Below are 19,349 nucleotides of genomic sequence, written 5' to 3'. Positions count from 1 at the left end.
TAAACCAAATAAATGTGTATGAATGCCTAAAATGACTAAAATATATTACAATTGTGCCTACATTTAGTAACAGGAACAATGAATAGAAGAAAAATAAAAGTCCTAAGTTATTGGTTCCTAAAATCTACTGCCATTTATTATTAGCATCAGTTTATGCACCTGCCACCATCTTTAATTCCAAACAATTTGGTGAGCCATTTACTGATTCATACTTTAAGTCATTCCTCCAATGGAACTTATAAATTAATGCCTGTTGGGCAAATTCAGGAAACAGTTGAGATCAATTTCGTCTACAATTATCTAACCTTGCCCTTAAAACAATTATCAATTTGATAGCTCCAAAGAAATTGAATGTTATTTGTACATAAGCAATAGTAACTTATATAACAATACTCCTTAGCTTGTTCTTTTCTCCTTTAATACTCAGAACGTCCATCAAACTCTGCAATAAACACAAGTTATAGGAAACATCTACCACCACCACTCCTATTTCATTCCACCTACTTCATTCATAAACCATAAAACCATAATATTCATAGCTGCCACCACTACACATCACTGAAGGAACACAAAGAAAGATCAATGAATCAATGGACTCTTCCAACTCACCTGATCCCACACCATCTTTTGACTTTAGATCCACAACTCAGAACAGCAACTTCTTGAGAAGCATCTCCACAAAAGAAAACCCTCTCACAAAGCTACTTCAATCCCCTCCTCGCCTCTCATGTCCTACGCTTTCGCGCAGCCTCCAAACCTCTCCGGTTTCCTCTCCTCTCCATCAGAACTATACTCCTTCTTCTTCCCCTACAAAGCTCTCTCACCATTGTGACCCTCAAACCACATACCACTGCGCCTCCTCTGTCCTCAGAAACGATGGACAGATCCTCTCCATAGCCCTCTCCTCCAACGGCCTGGTCTACACAGGCTCCGAATCCAACCTTGTCAGGCTGTGGAAGCTCCCTGAGTTCACCGAGTACGGCCAGCTGAGGACCAAGGCTTGCAGGGTGGTGGCTCTTGAGGTGTCCAACGACACGGTTTATGCAGCTTATGCTGATGGCAAGATTAGAGTATGGAGAAGGACTTGGGATAAGGTTTTGAAGCATGTTCGTTTGGCTTCCATACCTAAGACTGTTGGCTATGTCCGCAGCTACATCGCCGGCAAAGACAAGACAGTAAGTATATATATCAGAGCTTCTATATTTATGTCTTATATTAACTACTAAACACGTCTTAAATGCAATTATCAGATGAAGCATAAGGGGCTAATCACATCAATGGCGATTAACACAGCAGAGGACATTCTATACACTGCTTCACTAGACAAAACAGTCAAAGTATGGCGAATCTCTGACTTGAAGTGCATAGAGACAATCAAAGCCCACCCGGAGCCAATCAATGCCATCATTGTAGCTGATGATGGAGTTCTCTACACTGCCTCCGACGATGCCACGGTCCGAGTTTGGCGGCGCAACTTCTGCAGCCACGACCAGCCCCATTCCCTGACAGTTACCTTGCACGCCAAGCATTCTCCTGTAAAAGCCTTGACGCTTACCCCGGACGGCGCCATCTTGTACGGCGGCTGCACTGACGGCTACATACACTACTGGCTAAAGGGTTGGTTTGCAGGGCAATTGCAATATGGTGGTTCAATCCAAGGCCACACACATGCAGTTATGTGCTTGGCTAGTGTGGCTAAGTTCATGGTTAGTGGCTCAGCTGATTCAACAAGCAGGGTTTGGGCTAGGGAGCAAGATGGCCAACACACTTGTTTAGCCGTTCTTGTTGGCCATAGAGGTCCAATTAGGTGTGTAACTGCTTTCATTGGAGGAAGGTTGGTTGATGATAACATTGAAGATAGTTGCACTGTTTGCACTGGTAGCCTTGACGGTGTCTTGAAGCTTTGGCGTGTCACTCATTCCAAGAATCTCGATACTAATAATACTAACAATCATAATCACTGCTCTTCACATTCTGCTGCTAAGTATTTTGAACTCTAACAGAGACTTCAATCAGCACTAATCTATTGTAACCACTTGTTTCCTTGGAGTTATGGTAGTTTTATTGACGAATAAATGACCATTTGTACCCATGAAAGATGAAAACGCTGACATATGTACCCACGCTAAATTGAAACTAAACTTGTACCCATGCAAGATGTCCTCCGTGTGATAAAAGTACCATGTCTTTGGAGGGTTGGAGTGCCACGTAGGATACTTTTGTCACACGGAGGACATCTTGCGTGGGTACAAGTTTAGTTTCGATCTAGTGTGGGTACATATGTCAGTGTTTTCATCTTTTATGGATACAAATGGTCATTTATTCTTTTATTGACATTTGTATCTTTGTTAAACTAAATAGAAAGTAATCAAGTTTAATGGAATAGGCAGTATAAATGAGAAGGAATGATCTATTATTGAATGAGCTTTCAAGTTTGAACACTTGACATCAAAACAGACCAACAATAATACAAACATAAAAATGAAAGTGAAATAGATTGAATCATAATGCAAACACATACAACACACTACACTATTCTATTTGGCCAAGCCTTGTGTTCTGTGCAGCATCATGATGATGAGTATTTGTTTCTCTCCTCTTTAGAAAGCGGTAAAGGCCATAACATAGCAAACGCAAAACACAAAGAATTGATATGGAAACCAAGGCTGATAAAAGATACCCTACAATTGAGTTGGAGCGCTTGCACCCAAACACAGCTCCAAGACACACCATTGCAGAGTAGTAATTCTGTAATTGGCATCCTTCAAATTTAATCGATGCACATTTAAGTTATATTATTATATTATTAAACGCGTTTAAAGAATATGCAAATATGAGGAAATTGGAAAGTGTGTGGAATAGTATATGCTTGCCTTCATGAGAACCGCTATAGTCCCTTTCTTGTCAAATAAGGAATAAGTACTCATGATCTTATATTAACCATTTTTTTCTTCTATTCAATTTCGAAGGACTTCCCTAGCCATGAATTCAGCATTCTTATATTCTTTTCTAAGTTGTATTCCACTTAATATTATGCTTTCTTTCTGTTTTGTTTTGCTTTTTTTTTTTTTTTTCCTTTTAATTTCCTCCGCTTCTCATTTTATCATTTCAAGATACAAAACAATTATATTGTTCCATTCGTGACTAATTTATTAGATTTACTTTAAATAAAACATTTATTAGTTAGATTGGTAGAAACATTAAATACAAATATATACTACTAGTAAAACTTTATAAGTTAGGAGATTAAGAAGTTCATCTAGTTAGTAACTGAAAAGACTAAAAGAGCAATCAAAACAAAAGAGAGCATGGTACGTGATGTGATGTGATGGGAATCATGGGATCATGTGAAGAACAACAAAAACAAAGAAGAGAATAATAATAATAATAATAATAATAATAATAATAATAATAATAATAATAAATAAATAAATAAAATAGAAATTAGAAGGAAAAAAAAAAGAAATAAATATAAATACAAGAAATAAAGAATGTCATCAGCATCGTCATCGCCACAGAGCACAACTCCGACACACCGCCATCACCATTTCGGTACAAACATGTTGGAGAGGGCACTCTCCTCCCGCCGCGGCACTCTCTTCGCCGACGACGACGAATCTTCCGCCTCCGCTGCCAACGCTGACGAATCCAAGACCAAGAAGAACAACAACATCCTCTTCCGCGCCACCAACAGGGCTTCCAATTACATCTCCCGCCTCCTCGGAACCACCGCATCCGCCTCCTCCTCCTCCTCCACCTCCTACTGGCTTTGCGCCGCCGTGTTCCTGCTGCTCGTGGTCTTCGCTGCGTCCTCGTTGCTCTTCACTTCGCGCGGCTTCGTCTGCATCTCGTCCTACAACCCCGTATCTCGCGCCGGATTCTTCGGCCTCGACGGCCTCGCTTCCGATTTTGGAACCCTCGGCGTGCCCTGGTGTAAGTTTCTACCGTCTGATCTGATCTTACTTCTTTTTTATCTTAGGGTTTGTAATTTTGTCTTGATTCGGTTTTCGTTTGGATCGAGAGTGCGAAACTAAAAATGCTAGCTAGATTGTTTCTGGAAGATCAAACTGAACTGTTAAAATGTGATTCATTTAATTATTTCCGGATCCTGATCCTGATTTGAGCTACATTCCTTAATTAGTTGTTTATGGATTTCGCATTATTCACTTCATTAAATTCTATATATTAAACAAGCTCACAGTTCAAAGATAGCGGCGATTCTAATTAGTATTATTATTTTGATATGCTATAAATGAGCTCAATAAAGCAACCATTCATGAGATTTTGGAGCTGAGAATTAGATGTTGAAGTTTGAATATACACTTTGAAATCATTTAGTCATACATTTTGTTTTTGCTGGATGCTTATAGTCTCATCCTTGGTAAAGGCAGATCGAAACTTGGTAAAACAGTAGAATGGACATCGAAAGATCTGCTTAGAGCTTTAGAAGAATTTGTGCCTATATATGAAACTCGGCCAATCAAAAACAACATGTATGGGATGGGTTTTGACCACAGCTTTGGGCTTTGGTTTATGACCCGGTGGTTGCAACCAGAACTGATGATTGAGAGTGGTGCTTTCAAGGGACATTCAACTTGGGTTTTACGGCAGGCTATGCCGGACAGACCAATTATTTCTCTTTCACCTAGGCATCCAGAAAAGTATCTGAAAAAGGGACCTGCCTATGTTGATGGAAACTGCACATATTATGCTGGAAAGGACTTTGTTGATTTTGGAAGTGTTGACTGGCCCAAAGTGATGAAGAAACATGGGATTACTGACCTTAGTCGCGTGCTTATATTTTTCGATGACCATCAGAATGAATTGAAAAGGTTACTTCCAAAATCTTTGACATTCTTGGTTCAATAGTTGATTGTTCTGATGAAACTTCTGTTGCTTATTATTATTGTTATTTTATATATGTTAATGAGCAGAGTTGAGCAAGCCTTGAAAGCTGGATTCCGACATCTTGTGTTTGAGGACAATTATGACACTGGAACTGGTGACCATTATTCATTGAGGCAGATATGTGATCAATCTTATATAAGTGGTGTGTAATATCTCGCCTTCCTAGTGTATTATGATATTCTACTGAAATTTCTTTTTCTGTCAGTATATTCTAGTGAATGAATTTAATTACATTACAATATACATATACTGGCACAAGCGTGGTTGGTATTAGATCTCAATTATAGATCCATAATACCCTTTGGCCAAACTAAAAAAAATATTTGACTGACTTGAGGACTGTGTTATGGCATTGGTTACTATATGAAGTGAGGGATTTGAAGCTGGAGAGAAAATTGTGGAAAGTTGCATAAATTTCATCATTGAATCATTCTCTATTCAAAATCAGAAGTGGTTATCTCAATACTAGAAAACTTACTGAACTTGTTCCTTTGTTTATGTCAGGCGGTGGACACAGCTGCTTTAAAGACAGTGACGAAGCTAGGGTCAGATCGAGAAGGAAGAAATTCTGGGAGAAAGCAGTTGATATCGAAGAACTGTGTGGGCCAGATGAAGCATGGTGGGGAGTTAGAGGCTACATGCGTGATAACTTCAATCACAGCAACAAGCCAATATCATATGAACAACATTTCCAGAACAGCCGGTATATTGAATCTATTCTCGATGTTTACTGGGAACTCCCTCCTGTTGCCGGCCCTTCCCTAACCCATCAAACAAGGTATGATCCTGCTCGTGTGTCTAGTCCTATCGTTGAAGATGGGCGATATGGCTTGTTCCAAAGGCTTGGTTTGTCCAAATTTGACAACTCTGTATTTAATGGATACACTCAGATGGTTTATCTACAGATATCTAAATAGTCATTTAGATTTGCTTAGACGAGGGTATGGATGTAGTAGATGAAAGTTTTGTACCTGTATTATGTACGAATTGTTGCTTCAGCCTGATTTGGCTTAAAATGTAGTGTTCTTTTATTCTTATTTTCCTCTTTATTTGAAATTCAAGCTAGTCACCTTTGCTCACTGCTCAATTCTTCCTAATTTGGTTTATTTACGTGTTTTTGTTCTTGTTAATGTAACTTTTAAATGGTCGCTAGCTAATGCAAATTTTTGTACGTATGTGTCCGTTCATTTCTTATTTTCTCCAGCCAGATATAAACATTAACGACTAGCATTGTTTCCGTTAGTATCTACTTAAATACGAGGGAAAAGACACTGATAACGAGACAATTAATTTTTGCTTTAATAGTTGAAAAATTGATAACCAATTTTGAGAAGTTACTTTTACCTAGATGTAACAAATCTTCGGGAAGATTTACTTTGGAAAAAATATCACAACCAAACTAAATTAGATTCTAAAGTGGCGAACTCAATCATAACAATTTTAAAGGGTAATGCTAGGTAGACAAAAAAAAAAGTCAGAATTTTTTTATTTAGCATTAATTAATTGTTGCAACAATTAATGAATGCTAAATAAAGCAAGTTATGGCTGCTTTTGACTAATTTTCTTTAGTTACCAAACATTTTTTATTTTAAATTAATTAATAAATTAAAATCACAAGCCATTTTATTTAGGGTTGTTTAACACTTTAACATGTATGGACACATGTGAAGGTTATCAACCGAAAAAGTGTATATAAAAAGAGTTTGATTTTCAATGTATTTATTAAATAAAAACTTCAGTTTTATTTTAAAAAAAATACTCCGATTAATAATAACCTTAATATTTTTCCTTAAAAGTTAAAAAAAAACCTTTGATAACAAATTTCACTTTCTAGTTTCTTAGGAGGAGCTTTTCTTATGTTCTGTTAAACAGAGTGTGTTCTTGAAATCTAAAATAATGGGATAATTTTGCAAAGCTAACAACATTTCAAAGCAAAGATGTAAGAGTGTATTGAGTATCTAATACAATATGCCAGCATAAGCAAATACATAAAAGAAAGAGATAGCACAACAAGCAATTCTTTTTATACAGCAACAGGAATCCAAAGTTACACAAAATATAGAGAACAAACAAAATATATATATATATATTTGTTTATATATGATCTGGAAGTCTCCAGTTGAATTCTACTGGTGGTGGAAGAAAACTTGTCAGGCTATAATAAATGCACAAAAACTGAGACACTGAATTACATATAGTAGCAGCAGTGTTTCTTATCAGCAACAGAACCATCATAAATTCAAACTCCTTTGTAAACATTTTACTATAACTATAATTTTTTTAAACAAATACTTCAGTATGGTTCAACAATTTCTGCACTAGTTTTGGCTCTTTGATTTTTCCACTGCTCTTGGAGCTGCAACCAAAACAAATCACAACAGAATCTTTAAGCAATCTTGAATCTTAATCTAGTAATCCAACATGTTTAGTGTAAGATGTACCTAGTCCAATTGCCTCAGACCCTTTCATGATCCTCAGTCTCCTGCACGAGTCAGTGAACATCCTGCATCAACAAAGAATTTGTTTATTAAAATTGGATATGATCTTTAAAGGAATAACATGTAAAGCAAAAATGCCACATACAAACCAAGATATATATTTATACATACAAAATTCACACTTTTTCCCCAACTAAATAATTGATTATCAGAATAATCAAACATGCTATAGTAGAATAATTAAACTTATGAGATTGATGGCTAATTTTTTGTATATAGGATTTTATATAAAATTTGTAACAAAAATAGAAATAACATACTCCCAAGGAACATCTCCCACAAGCATCCAATCTCCATCCTTGTCTTCATAAGTAAGAACATATTCAGAGCCATGGAGAAGATCCCTCAAAGAGCTCTCACTTAATCCATCTTTTCCAGGCAGCCCAGGAGAGTTGCACTGACCTAATTTTCCATTAGAGAAGTTGCAACTCAAACTAAAGAAAAAAAAAATTGCTTATAAAGAAAAGGAACAAAAAAAAAAGTAGTTAAAGAAAATACCAATGGTGAAGCAGCTGAACATCTTCTCAAGAGCTGAAGAAAGTTCCTTATAGTTGCTATAGGTTTTGAGATCAACCTTTCTTAGATAAGGAGCACCATCCATGCTTACCTTCACATACAAACAACCAAATCCTGGTTTCCCTTCAGCTTCATCATTGTTCTTTGTCAAATTAGAGGCCATGGTGTTCTTTCGAAACGATCGAATTGGTGGCCACCCCACAACCTGTGCCCTGTTGCAAAAAATGGAAATTTTGATATATCAACAGCCTCCAGACTTGAATTTCCATGCAGAGAAGAACATACACAAACTATATCACACTGAAACACAAAAATTTAACTAACAATCACACTAACTATGAACAATTCTTTTTCAATCATACTAAGATTACAAGCCTGCTACCTCAGATTTATTTTATTTAATTTTTATTCATGGAAGTTATCAGAAATACATTCAACATAGTACATAAAACATAATATCATAGTAGCATTTTAATTTGGCATTATAATTTTAAATTGTGTGAGAAGAAAACAACATTGTAACAGCCAATCAGACTAGTTTCATGAATCATACATCTTTCAGTTTAATCAAGCAACCAAAACATGAAATCTGCACCAAGTTGACTTACTTAGAAGCAGGAGCACTAGCATGTTCATTAGTAGCAGGAAGTTGAGGGTTCTTTTCCTGAAGAGGCTTGGACTCTTTGATGGCTTGTGAAGCAGAAGCAGGGGTGTTAATGGTATTTCCTTGCTGGGTGCTAATGGTTTTGGGGTCCAATGGAGGCTTTCCAACAACATTCCCTGCTCCTCTTGGTGAAAACAAAGCAGAAGCTTTTCCCAAGTCAGAGTCAGATCCATGAGCATCAGAGAAACCCCATTTAGCATCAATGGCATCAGAAAAGCCTCTCTTAGCACCAGCCACATGGACATGGTGGTTCATCACATTGTTGTTGTTATTGAGCTTCCCAAATAGAGAGAGAGACACCCCAGAAAGTGGTTTTCTCTCTGGAGACTCAGAACCTGGTAGGCCAAGCCTTAACTCAGTCTCCTTGAAGGTCTTTCCATCTTCAGAAGAAGAAGAAGAAGATGATGATGAAGGTATCTTCTTCTTCTCTGCTAAGCCTATGTAATCATGTTCCAAAGGTGTAGACATCAAAATATGGCAACACTCAGAATCAAAGCTATGCAACAAGGGTGAAAACTTAGTATATGTTTTGTGTGACTAAATAATATTACACCAGAGAGAGAGAGAGAGAATTGAAGTGTGCTTGAACAGAAGTTATTATGGTGTGATATTCATATGAATGAAGAACTGGCCTTTGTTAATGTGGAAAAAAGAACCTTCTTGAGCCTTGCCTTTGTTAATTATAATTTTGGTGATATTAATTAATCACTAATTCAATTTTTTAACAAAGAAAAGAAACTAACCTTGATATGCATGTATGAAAAATTGAAAATCAATATTTGTCTACATCTCAATGAAAGTATATATATCATAGGAAACATTTCAAGTGCATCAGTTGTTTTAACCGTTGATTTTAATTAATATATATTATATATATTTTTTATAATTCAAATTAACGGTTAAAACAACGGGAGCACCGATACTCCCGGTACACTTGAAATGTATCTCATATCATATACACCACAATCTAAAATTATGATATAGATTCTACACTAATTGAAAGTAGGCACTATAGAAAACTAACTTTAGTAAAAGCTTTTTTATTTAAATAAAAATACGTATTAATTTTTTTTATTTTGTATACATATATAGCAAAATATTTATGATTTTATGTATTATTAATTAGCATATAGAACAATTTTGTAGGTATAGACTGCAAAATTAGAACAGAGAAATCTAAGTTGAATTTTCTAGAAACGTAAATTTTTTTATTTAAATAGAAAAAAACCATTTAATAACTGCCACTTTTTAGTATTCAAAATATTATTATCTTAAAAATAAAATCACATATATTATTTTTATGGAAAGCAAATTAAAGTGTTCCCATACATGTTCAATCATATAAAACAATCATGCACATTCCCATCTTTATTATTTTAAATTATATACATTGTTGTCGATGTAATTTGAAGTATTTATATAAATACTTAATAAATCAAAAAATACGCGTCAATTATATATACACACACAATATAGGAAAAGAATGTAAATAAATCACACAAAAATGGTTAACCATTAAGTAAAATAATTTTATTGAGATGAAAAACTTATGCTAAAAATTTCCAGTCTTTTGGAATCAAATTATTTACATATTTGGAGTCAATATCGTAAAAAAGAAAGCAAAAAAAAACCAAGCAACTTATTATGAGTAAAGAGGTCATTAAATGGTATATGTATATATATTTACAGAAAGCAATGCATGCTACGAAGCATGGATAAGTCACTGTGTCCGCGTGTCAGACACATTTTACACACGATGTTTTCGACACTCGTTCGATACACCTGTCTGCTGTGTTCAACCGTGTCTTAATAAAAAATAAAAAATTTTTTTTCAGACACGCTTGAACACATCTAAGTATTATCACGTGTCCGTGTGTCCAGTCTTATTCTTAATATATATTCTTAAAATAAATTTAGATATAGTATGTATTATTATTTATTAAAACAAAAAATATTTTAAATACTTGATATAATTAAAATAAGACATTAAAAATAATTAAAAATTTTAATTTATATTTTAATATCAATAAAATAACAAAATATTATTACGATTTATCTAAAAAATACTTTATATTTTATATGTATGCGTATCTCCGTGTCATGTAAGATTTTAAAATTCGCATGTCGACGTGTCTCATATCGTGTCGTACCCCGTGTCCGTGCAGGTGTCTGTGCATCATAGGATATGTATATTATTGTATGAATTTCACAAGTGTTTTTTGCTGGAAATATATATATATATATAGGTAAGTATTATAATTTTAGTATAGGTAGTGAACGGTTTTATCATTAAAGGTACTAAGATACATACATTACATTAATATTAATATAATAATATTTAAGCAGGAACTTAGTACGAGGGAATAGTAGGAAGAGGTTCCCCGGCAACCTTTTACGCAGTGTTCCACTTTAACATTAACATGTCCTAACATGAGTGTATTTAGTAGTAAAGTAAGAACACAAAGTCAAGGAATAATAATAATAATAATAATAATAATAATAATAATAATAATAATAATAATAATAATAATAATAATAATAATAATAATAACTGTGAGTGACGGTGCAGTGAATCCATTTCAATGGCACGCCCGTATCTAAACGTATCGAATCATAATAATTAATATTGTGAAGCCTCCAAAAGTTGGAAAAGAAAACACTCTCATCCAACGGTGTGTAGGACACTCTTTCTCTTCGTTAGGGGACAAAACGGTGTTCCTCTCACTCTCACGGACTTGTGTTTTTTCAAATTTAATTTATGCAAACAAATATCTCATCATTCCACATATTTCATTTTTCATAAATTATATATCTATCATCTCCCTCATCTCTTACCTTATCTTCTCAATCTTATGTTTTTATCTTCTTAATATTACCGTTAATATTATTCATAGTCTCAGCTTCAATTATCACTCATACTCCCTCTATTTAATTAATGGATCAGATAGTTAAGTCAATAGAGATTTTCTTTTCTTTTCTTTTTCATTCTTCCGTTAAGATTTATAACTGACAAGATATTTTGTATGAATTAACAAATTTGTTAAAAATGTACGTAATTTTAGTTATTAGCAAAATTCTAGTAGCTATCTAAAAGAACGAGCTGAGTTTGCATTGACTATTATTATTATTTACGTATATTTTAAAAGTAAAAGTAAATTTTAATTTCAATGTAAGATAATAAAATAGACCGGTAGTAGTAGGGGTGTTCGCGGTGCGGTTTGGATCGGTTTTGAGTCAAAAACTCATCCGATTCGAATGCTAATTTTACTTGCGGTACGATTTGGATTGGATGATGTTTTTAAAAAAATTCGATCCGATCCGATCCAATTTCAAGCGGTTTGAATTAAATTGGATTTGCGATTTTGTAAATTAAAAACATTAAATACATATAACAAGTCTCAACATCAAATTTTAAATAATTAACAATGACATAACAAGTCTCAACAATATCTTAAAAAGCCAACGATAACATAACATAGAAATAAAATTATAGGTTAGTTAAAATAAATAATAAATAACATTTTGAACATAAAATATTTATTAAATAATAATAATACATCAATAATATAAAAATGTATAATAAATTAAACATATTATAAGGATAATTATAAATATAATAATAAAATAATAATATTATATAGCACATTGTGCGGTTTGGATTGGATTGGATCGGTTATGAAAAATAGATCCAAAATTCGATCCGATCCCACGGTTTGTAAAAAAATAAAATCCAATCAAATCCGAATTAGTGCGGTTTTAATCGATTTTCTATTTGAATTGGATTGCATGAGCAGTTTAATTTGGATCGGTTTGAATTTAAATATCATTAAGTAGTAGTGCGATACATTAAGTATTAACGTTTTAATTTGAATTTAAAAAACATATATATATATATATATATATATAAGAAATAGTTTCGTCGAATATATATTAATTATATTAAATGTACATTAAAATGAGTAACTAATATAAAATATATATTAAAAATAAATTATACAATATATATTTATATAAATATATAATAATTAATTTTAATAACTGATTTTATTTTTATAAATAATATTTTTAAATATGTATATAACTTTAAACAAGAAGATAGTGTAAAAGTTAGTGTATGCGAGTATTTGCATATATTTTAGGGGAAATATATAAGGAAGCAAGCTAAGGCATGATTGGAAAATCGTTGGTAGTTGAAAAAGCAAGAAGTATGGGATTAATGATCTTGTCCAAAATTGAGGCTGATACTGACATACATGCAGACACAAAACACAGCACATAGTGTAGTAGTAGTAGTAGATTAGATAGTAGCTAGTGTGGTTCATACATATATCTATAATCTATGTATGTATTGCAAACCTAACTTGTTTGTGCAATTTTAGGTACGGGACGGCGGAGAAACACAGACACAGGCAGCTGTATCTTACTGTAACATTATTATCACACCATTTATTTCCTATCCATCAATTATTATTCATAACTCTTTTTTAATGTTATTTTCCTTTCATTAATTCAATAACGCCCTTGGTACAATGCATTGCAATCACTTCTGTCCCCACCTATGTATCCATGCATATATATGGTAGTTCCGCCATTTTACCTTCATATACATATAAGACGGAGTAATTATTAACTAGTTGTATAATAGGTCATAATATGAGATAAGTTTCAAAGTGGTTTTTGAAGTTCTACTCGTATTTTATAGTAGTTTTTGAATTTAATAGTTATTCATATTAGTCCATGAAGTTACACTCTGGAACTCAGTATCATCCTTCCGGCACATTCTCTATAGCTGGTGTTATCGGAAAGTTGATATGAACAACAGGGTGACACATTGGCGACGCTAAAACGACGTATAATATTGCTAGTGGCGCGTAAATGCTCTAAAACGCCGTCGTTTCACTCCAAACTTGCTTTTGAAGAATCCTCTCTCAAACATTAATGTAACGTATTGTCTTCCCCCTCTCAAAATACAACATAAACAGAGTCTTTTCTTCTCCCCTATACTCATTAATGGCGGTGGTGTGATTGTTGTAATTGCAGCGATTTCGTTGGAACACAACTGCTCTAGAGGATCGATTTCGTCATTTGCATCAGACAAAGACTGTATTGAATGCTGATTTTTCTGAAAGAGATAAAGAAAAAAAAAAGAAAAAAAATTATGTGATAATAGGTGTGCTCTGTTTTTTGTTATTGTCGTTAGTTTAATATCTTTAATAGTTAGAAACAATTTTTTGGAGTGTAATGTGTAGGTATGCATGTTTGTGTTTCACAATGTTTGCTAGGGTTTGATCGCAACTAGCTTTCTGAGTAGTTAGACTAATGAAATTGTTGATTGGATAAGGGTTGTTTGTCATGGTGAAAACATGTTTCTTATCTGTTATAGGGTTTACTGCATTTACAGGAGTAAACATGATTTTATGTTTTAGTTGTGAAGTTTTCAATTTGTTAATGTGGTTGAAGATGATAAGTTTGATCATGAAATTTTGTTTATAAATTGCAGATAAATGATCTTTTGATTATCATCATATTTCACTATGGAGGGTCATTTATTACAGAGCGTGATGGAAGTGTGAATTATAATGGTGGACAGATTTCTGAGTTGCCGAGAATTGACATAGACACACTGGATGTATTTTTTGTCCAAGACTACTACAAGAACATTGGGTATGACAATGTGATTCACTGTTGGTGGCTGGTGCCTAATAGATCATTGCAAACTGGTCTTAGAGCTATGACACATGACAAAGAGTTCATGGAGATGTGTTACCTAGCTCAGAAGAACAAGGAAGTTATCCATGTGTACTATGAACATGGAGTCTCTGAACTTGTGTTTAATGAGGAAGCAGAACCATCATCATCCAAAGACAAGGAGTTAATAGTGCTACAAGACCTTATTCCACATCCATACCCCACCATCAATGTCACAACCAATACAATTTTCACCACATCACCATCAACTCCAATATTAGAGCCAATTCACACCACTAGCTCCAAAATAATTCTCACCACATTACCACTAATTCCAATTTCAGAATCAATACACACCACCATTCCTACTCCAACAATAATCCCCACAACTAAGCCTGCTAGTAAAGGTATTTCAGGACTAAAACATAAGACTTAACCTACTGCAACTTCTATTAGTAATTTCAAATCACCATAAAAAAAAATGGCAACACCTACTGCTACTCCTACTACTAATCTCACCCCACCACCAAAAACAATGGCACAAACCACGGCTACTCCTAATACTAAGCCCAATCCACCACCAAAATTAATGGTAGTAATCAAAGATTATGTGATATAATTGCTGAGTAGTAAATCCTTTTACTGTTGTTTATTGTTAGATATCTTAATTATTGTTGTTTATTGTTATATATGTGTGTTGAGTAGTAAATCTGTTTACTGCTATTTAGAACAATTGAGTAGTTGTTGTATAAACTGGATGCTACATAGTTGATGGTTGTTATATACGGGTAGTATCTGTTTATTCTGTTGAGGGACCAATGTGATGTCACTTACACAACTTTAGGGACCATTCTGAGTTCATTAATACAACACGAGGGACCTTTTTGAGGCTCAATTATAAACTTTTGTATTGGCATTTTTGGTTATGCAGGGACTTATCCATGCAGTTCAGGATATGTTCCCAAATGTCCATCACAAATTCTGTGTTTGGCATTTATAGAGGAACTTCAACAAACAGTGAAAGAATAATTAGCTTAGAGGTTTACTTTGGGAGTGTGCAAGGTCTACAACTCAAGCACACCAGCTGCTACCATCCAACCAACCAGCACTCCATCTGCAAGCATTCTACCAGCAAGCACTCAACCAGCAAGCATAATGAGATTTGTGCCTAGTCTTGGATTCAAGCCACCCAGAACCAAGAATGAATGACTTAGATTATTATCTTTAGGGACAGATGGTGTTTTTGTTTGTCTGTTTTGGTGAAGGAATTTACTTTGTATGCTTTCTTAATTAGGATCTCAGTGTTGGAGATTTTAGTGTTAGAAACTTATCAGACTTATGTTTTGACAACTCTGATTACTTGGTGACTATTGTTCTGACTTTATAATATCTTATTTTGGATGTATTTTCTACATCATGAAACATGAATTATGACTTTCTTGAATTGATCTATGTCAGATTTTTAGTTTTATTTTATCCTCATATATGCAATTAAGATGCATTCCAAACACTGTCTATTTCCATTTTATTTACAAGAATTATATTTTGGATGAATATATTAGTAGTTCATATTGTTTCTTCAATTTTCAAAATATGCAAGCACAACAGTGTCAAACACTTTAATTTGTATTTCTTTTAAACAAACTGACAGATACAACTACAGGAATAACATATGCATGTCATTTATTTTTTGCCAGATACAATTGGCCAAATTGCCTATCTAACTTTAAGAGAAGAACAGCTACTGTAATTAGCAGTATAAATACAAACACCAAAACTCCACCCACTTTTAGAACCCTAACTTCAGACTCTAATCTTTTAAGTTTTCAAGCAATCTTCATCTTTCATTTTTCATTGTCAATTGAAGGGCTTGTTTTACCATCACATGTTATCACATCTTCTTCAAGAATTTTATCTACCCACAGAAACAATCCACACCACCTCTTACCTACAATCTGCACCCAAGAAAGTGAATCAACCAAGTTTACCTACAGTTTGCACCCAAGAAAGTGAATCAACCAAGTTTATATCCAGAATTACAGCAAACAACAACAACAACCACTTACATTGTAGTTTGGGCAACCCACGAACGGTCTCCCTAGATTAGAATCCATCGTTGACCATCGCAGCACTGGTCTCGACCCACACCTACACTATTTTGGCAAACGCGAATCCCTGTTTTTGTTCATTCTTCTCATAATGCTTCCAAAACGATCGTGGGCTGTTCGAGCTCCCAGCTGCGTTGCTCGCGCTAGCCATTGCCGTCTGGCTATGAAGATGCTGAAGAGAATCAAAGGGAAGAGATCAGAAGAGAAAGGGCACTGGAGATTGATCTTCAAATTTGGGAATTAGGGTTTTTTAACTTCAAATTAGGGACCAAATTGACTCAACAAAGTTTACTTATACACATCAGCTAGCCGTTAGTGTCGCCAGCGTGTCACCCTGTTGTCTAAATCGGCTTTTCGGTAACGCCAGTTGGAGGGAATGTGCCGAAAGGACGAGACTGAGTCTCAGAGTACAACTTCAAGGACTAATATGGGTAACTATTAAATTCAAGGACTACTATGAAGCACAAGTGTAACTTCAGGGATCACTCTAAGACTTAACTCGTCATAACATATATATCATGGATTCATAGTAGTTATTTCTAACCCAACGAATTAGTATTTAGATACATCTAAATTCTATTTAAATTTTTGTTTTTGATGAATAAATTATTACATACGATTAGTCAAAAATAATTAATTTCGAAGAGAGGTTGGATTTGAGGACCAGTAAGCATGTGTCTTAAAAGAAAAGGTCTGTATTGAGGAGGTTCATGGCAGAGAGTGTAGAGCAAGAGTCAGACTGTCACAATTAGTCAACAAGCTGTTCAATGTGTTTAATCGAAGAATTCAAGTTTCGAATGTTACTTCTGGCCATTGCCCATGTCAAGCAAAATTAAAAGAGCAGAAACGGTTACTGATGGATTAATGTAAGTGGAGGTTACATTTTGATTTGATTGGTTGAAGATTCTTATAAATAGGAGAAAACTTAGGAATAAGGGTTGGAACTTTGCTTTAGAAAATACTAAAGCACACTCATATCCTAGTGACTTACTGAGTGTACATTCGAGTTGTTTTTCTGTAGAGTTCCTTCCACTGTTTTTACTATTTTATTTACGTTTTTTGCAAACTTTACTTTTCTTGCAAGTTTATTTTTTCAGCAACATTTAATTTCTCTGTTTAAACTTTATATTCTAGTATTTTTGCTTTCCATTTCGAAAGCCTTTTGATCAAATCGAAGACATTTTGTTGTTTAATTTAAATTCAATGCAGATCATTTTTAATTCAGTCAATTTATTTTCAAAATCTTTTATTTGTATTTTTAGATTTCTTTAAATTTTTGTTCGATTGAAAAATCTTTTAATGCACTTTAAAAAAACAAATTGATACTCACAAAAAGGAGTATGTTTCACTTTTAAACCATTAAATATCGAATCACTCTCAATTTCATACATAAATTAATATTCGAATTCTCAATATTTATTTAACTGAATAAATAAATTAATCATCACTTAATCAATTTAAGTTATATTGTTAGCCGTCCTTCTTTAATTTCTTCAAGTTTAACGTAGGAAAAAATGTGTGATATATATAAGCATGCACGACAATTTGAAATACATATGTTGTGATTTCTTTAATTTCTTTAAAAACAATGAACAAAAATTTGTAAAAACTATATATTGCTAGCTCTGATCTCCCCCCTTCCCTTCCTCATACTTAGTTATTAAACGTTAGATGAATATGTTAGCGAAGAAAATAACTTTTATATATTATATTATTAGCTTGGAGGATGATATATATAAATATGTAATGAGGGTGGTGATATGATAAAAAAGAAAGGGTGGGTCATGGTTGCTGGGTTGCAATCAGAGAAATCTTTAATGAGGTTTTGTTTTTAGGTGGAATGATGGATTTTGAGGATAGATTATGATGACAATAACAACTTAGTGACTTTAACATGCATGGACCATCCTGTCCCTTATTGCTCCCCACGCCTTCTCTAAAGTGTTCTTAGAACTTCGCTGGCACACTTTTATTCATCAAATGCAACTAAATCCTCCCCCTTTTAATTTATATCTCTCATCTCTATATACATGCATCATCATAATGTATCTCATGACCTAATAACTAATCAAAAAGGCTATATTAAGTTCATTCATTCATCACTATGTTCCTCGTTAATGTAATTACTAATTCACACTTAATTTTCCTAAATTTTACCACTTCTATAGCTACTTATTATCACTTTACAATTAATTACATCAGAATAATTAATATGCATTCTTCGGTTTTTGGATTATACAGTAAAAATAACTGATTTGCATTCATCGAGTTGCTAGTTTAATTATTTGTTCGAACAAATATCAGGAGCTTAAATTCTGTCTTATAGACTGTATTTGTTTATAGAGACACTGAGATATGGACACTGAAACATAAAATTATATTTGACAGAAGAGACATAGATAAAGACAGTGTGTCTAGAAACACTAGATTAGTATATTTTGTGTCCATCATGACAGAAAGGACACGAAAACACTAACAAGGGACACATCTTATTTTTCATTCTTTTTGTTAATTTTTCATAATTATATTTTTTTATTATTATATTTTTCATCTCAAATTTTTTAAATAAAAAAAATGAGAATAAATTAGATATTAATAATTTGTTCTAGTTTATCACTAAACAGAATACAAGAACACAAAATTTTGTGTTTCTTTGTCCATCAATATCTTATCCTGTCCTGTTCTTAGAAACAAACGTAGTAATATGTACATAGTAACTTATCAATAGTCTCTTTTGAATCGAATGATACTTGTGAAAAAATATTATATAATAAATGTAATTATAATAAAAATAAATTTACAAACGTTTACCAATCACTCTATATAACATTTGGCCTAACACATACTTAGCGTTATTTGATGCAAAACACAACTAATTAATACTAATAGATCCAGCTTTATACTGCTACATACTTATATTATTTGTTATATATGCATGTATATATGACTGAACGTCAAAAACTGTGC

At 33.5% G+C, this 19,349-nt stretch overlaps 3 protein-coding genes across 3 annotated transcripts; 2 read left to right on the top strand and 1 right to left on the bottom strand.

Moving 5' to 3' along the window:
- The first annotated feature begins 440 nt into the window (after positions 1-440).
- LOC112773310 (protein JINGUBANG) lies at positions 441-2,156 on the top strand. The gene is made up of 2 exons (XM_025818390.3): positions 441-1,175; positions 1,251-2,156. The coding sequence occupies exons 1-2, from the start codon at positions 591-593 to the stop codon at positions 1,998-2,000; spliced, it is 1,335 nt and encodes a 444-aa protein (XP_025674175.1). The 5' UTR covers positions 441-590; the 3' UTR covers positions 2,001-2,156.
- An 809-nt stretch (positions 2,157-2,965) lies between these two features.
- Positions 2,966-5,945, top strand: LOC112771872 (uncharacterized). Its single transcript, XM_025816700.3, has 4 exons — positions 2,966-3,933; positions 4,388-4,832; positions 4,935-5,050; positions 5,413-5,945. The coding sequence occupies exons 1-4, from the start codon at positions 3,492-3,494 to the stop codon at positions 5,823-5,825; spliced, it is 1,416 nt and encodes a 471-aa protein (XP_025672485.1). The 5' UTR covers positions 2,966-3,491; the 3' UTR covers positions 5,826-5,945.
- A 965-nt stretch (positions 5,946-6,910) lies between these two features.
- On the bottom strand, positions 6,911-9,584 carry LOC112770662 (auxin-responsive protein IAA27). Its single transcript, XM_025814993.3, has 5 exons — positions 8,531-9,584; positions 7,905-8,134; positions 7,667-7,808; positions 7,350-7,411; positions 6,911-7,264 (listed from the first exon to the last, which is right to left on the bottom strand). Exons 1-5 carry the CDS (start codon positions 9,052-9,054, stop codon positions 7,227-7,229), a joined length of 996 nt encoding a protein of 331 aa, XP_025670778.1. The 5' UTR covers positions 9,055-9,584; the 3' UTR covers positions 6,911-7,226.
- Between the last annotated feature and the right edge of the window lie 9,765 nt (positions 9,585-19,349).

The sequence above is a fragment of the Arachis hypogaea genome, chromosome 18 (assembly GCF_003086295.3).
Source record: "Arachis hypogaea cultivar Tifrunner chromosome 18, arahy.Tifrunner.gnm2.J5K5, whole genome shotgun sequence".
NCBI lineage: Eukaryota > Viridiplantae > Streptophyta > Magnoliopsida > Fabales > Fabaceae > Arachis > Arachis hypogaea.
Note: the sequence above shows the minus strand (reverse complement) of the source record. Positions and strands in the feature narration are given on the sequence as shown.

Coding starts and splice junctions, on each gene's coding strand:
- LOC112773310 (XM_025818390.3), top strand. CDS start 591: ATGGACTCTTCCAACTCACCTGATCCCACACCATCTTTTGACTTTAGA. Junction 1,176..1,250: donor TCGCCGGCAAAGACAAGACA/GTAAGTATATAT, acceptor TGCAATTATCAG/ATGAAGCATAAGGGGCTAAT.
- LOC112771872 (XM_025816700.3), top strand. CDS start 3,492: ATGTCATCAGCATCGTCATCGCCACAGAGCACAACTCCGACACACCGC. Junction 4,833..4,934: donor CATCAGAATGAATTGAAAAG/GTTACTTCCAAA, acceptor GTTAATGAGCAG/AGTTGAGCAAGCCTTGAAAG. Junction 5,051..5,412: donor TGATCAATCTTATATAAGTG/GTGTGTAATATC, acceptor TGTTTATGTCAG/GCGGTGGACACAGCTGCTTT.
- LOC112770662 (XM_025814993.3), bottom strand. CDS start 9,054: ATGTCTACACCTTTGGAACATGATTACATAGGCTTAGCAGAGAAGAAG. Junction 8,135..8,530: donor GCTAGTGCTCCTGCTTCTAA/GTAAGTCAACTT, acceptor TTTTTGCAACAG/GGCACAGGTTGTGGGGTGGC. Junction 7,809..7,904: donor GTTCAGCTGCTTCACCATTG/GTATTTTCTTTA, acceptor ATGGAAAATTAG/GTCAGTGCAACTCTCCTGGG.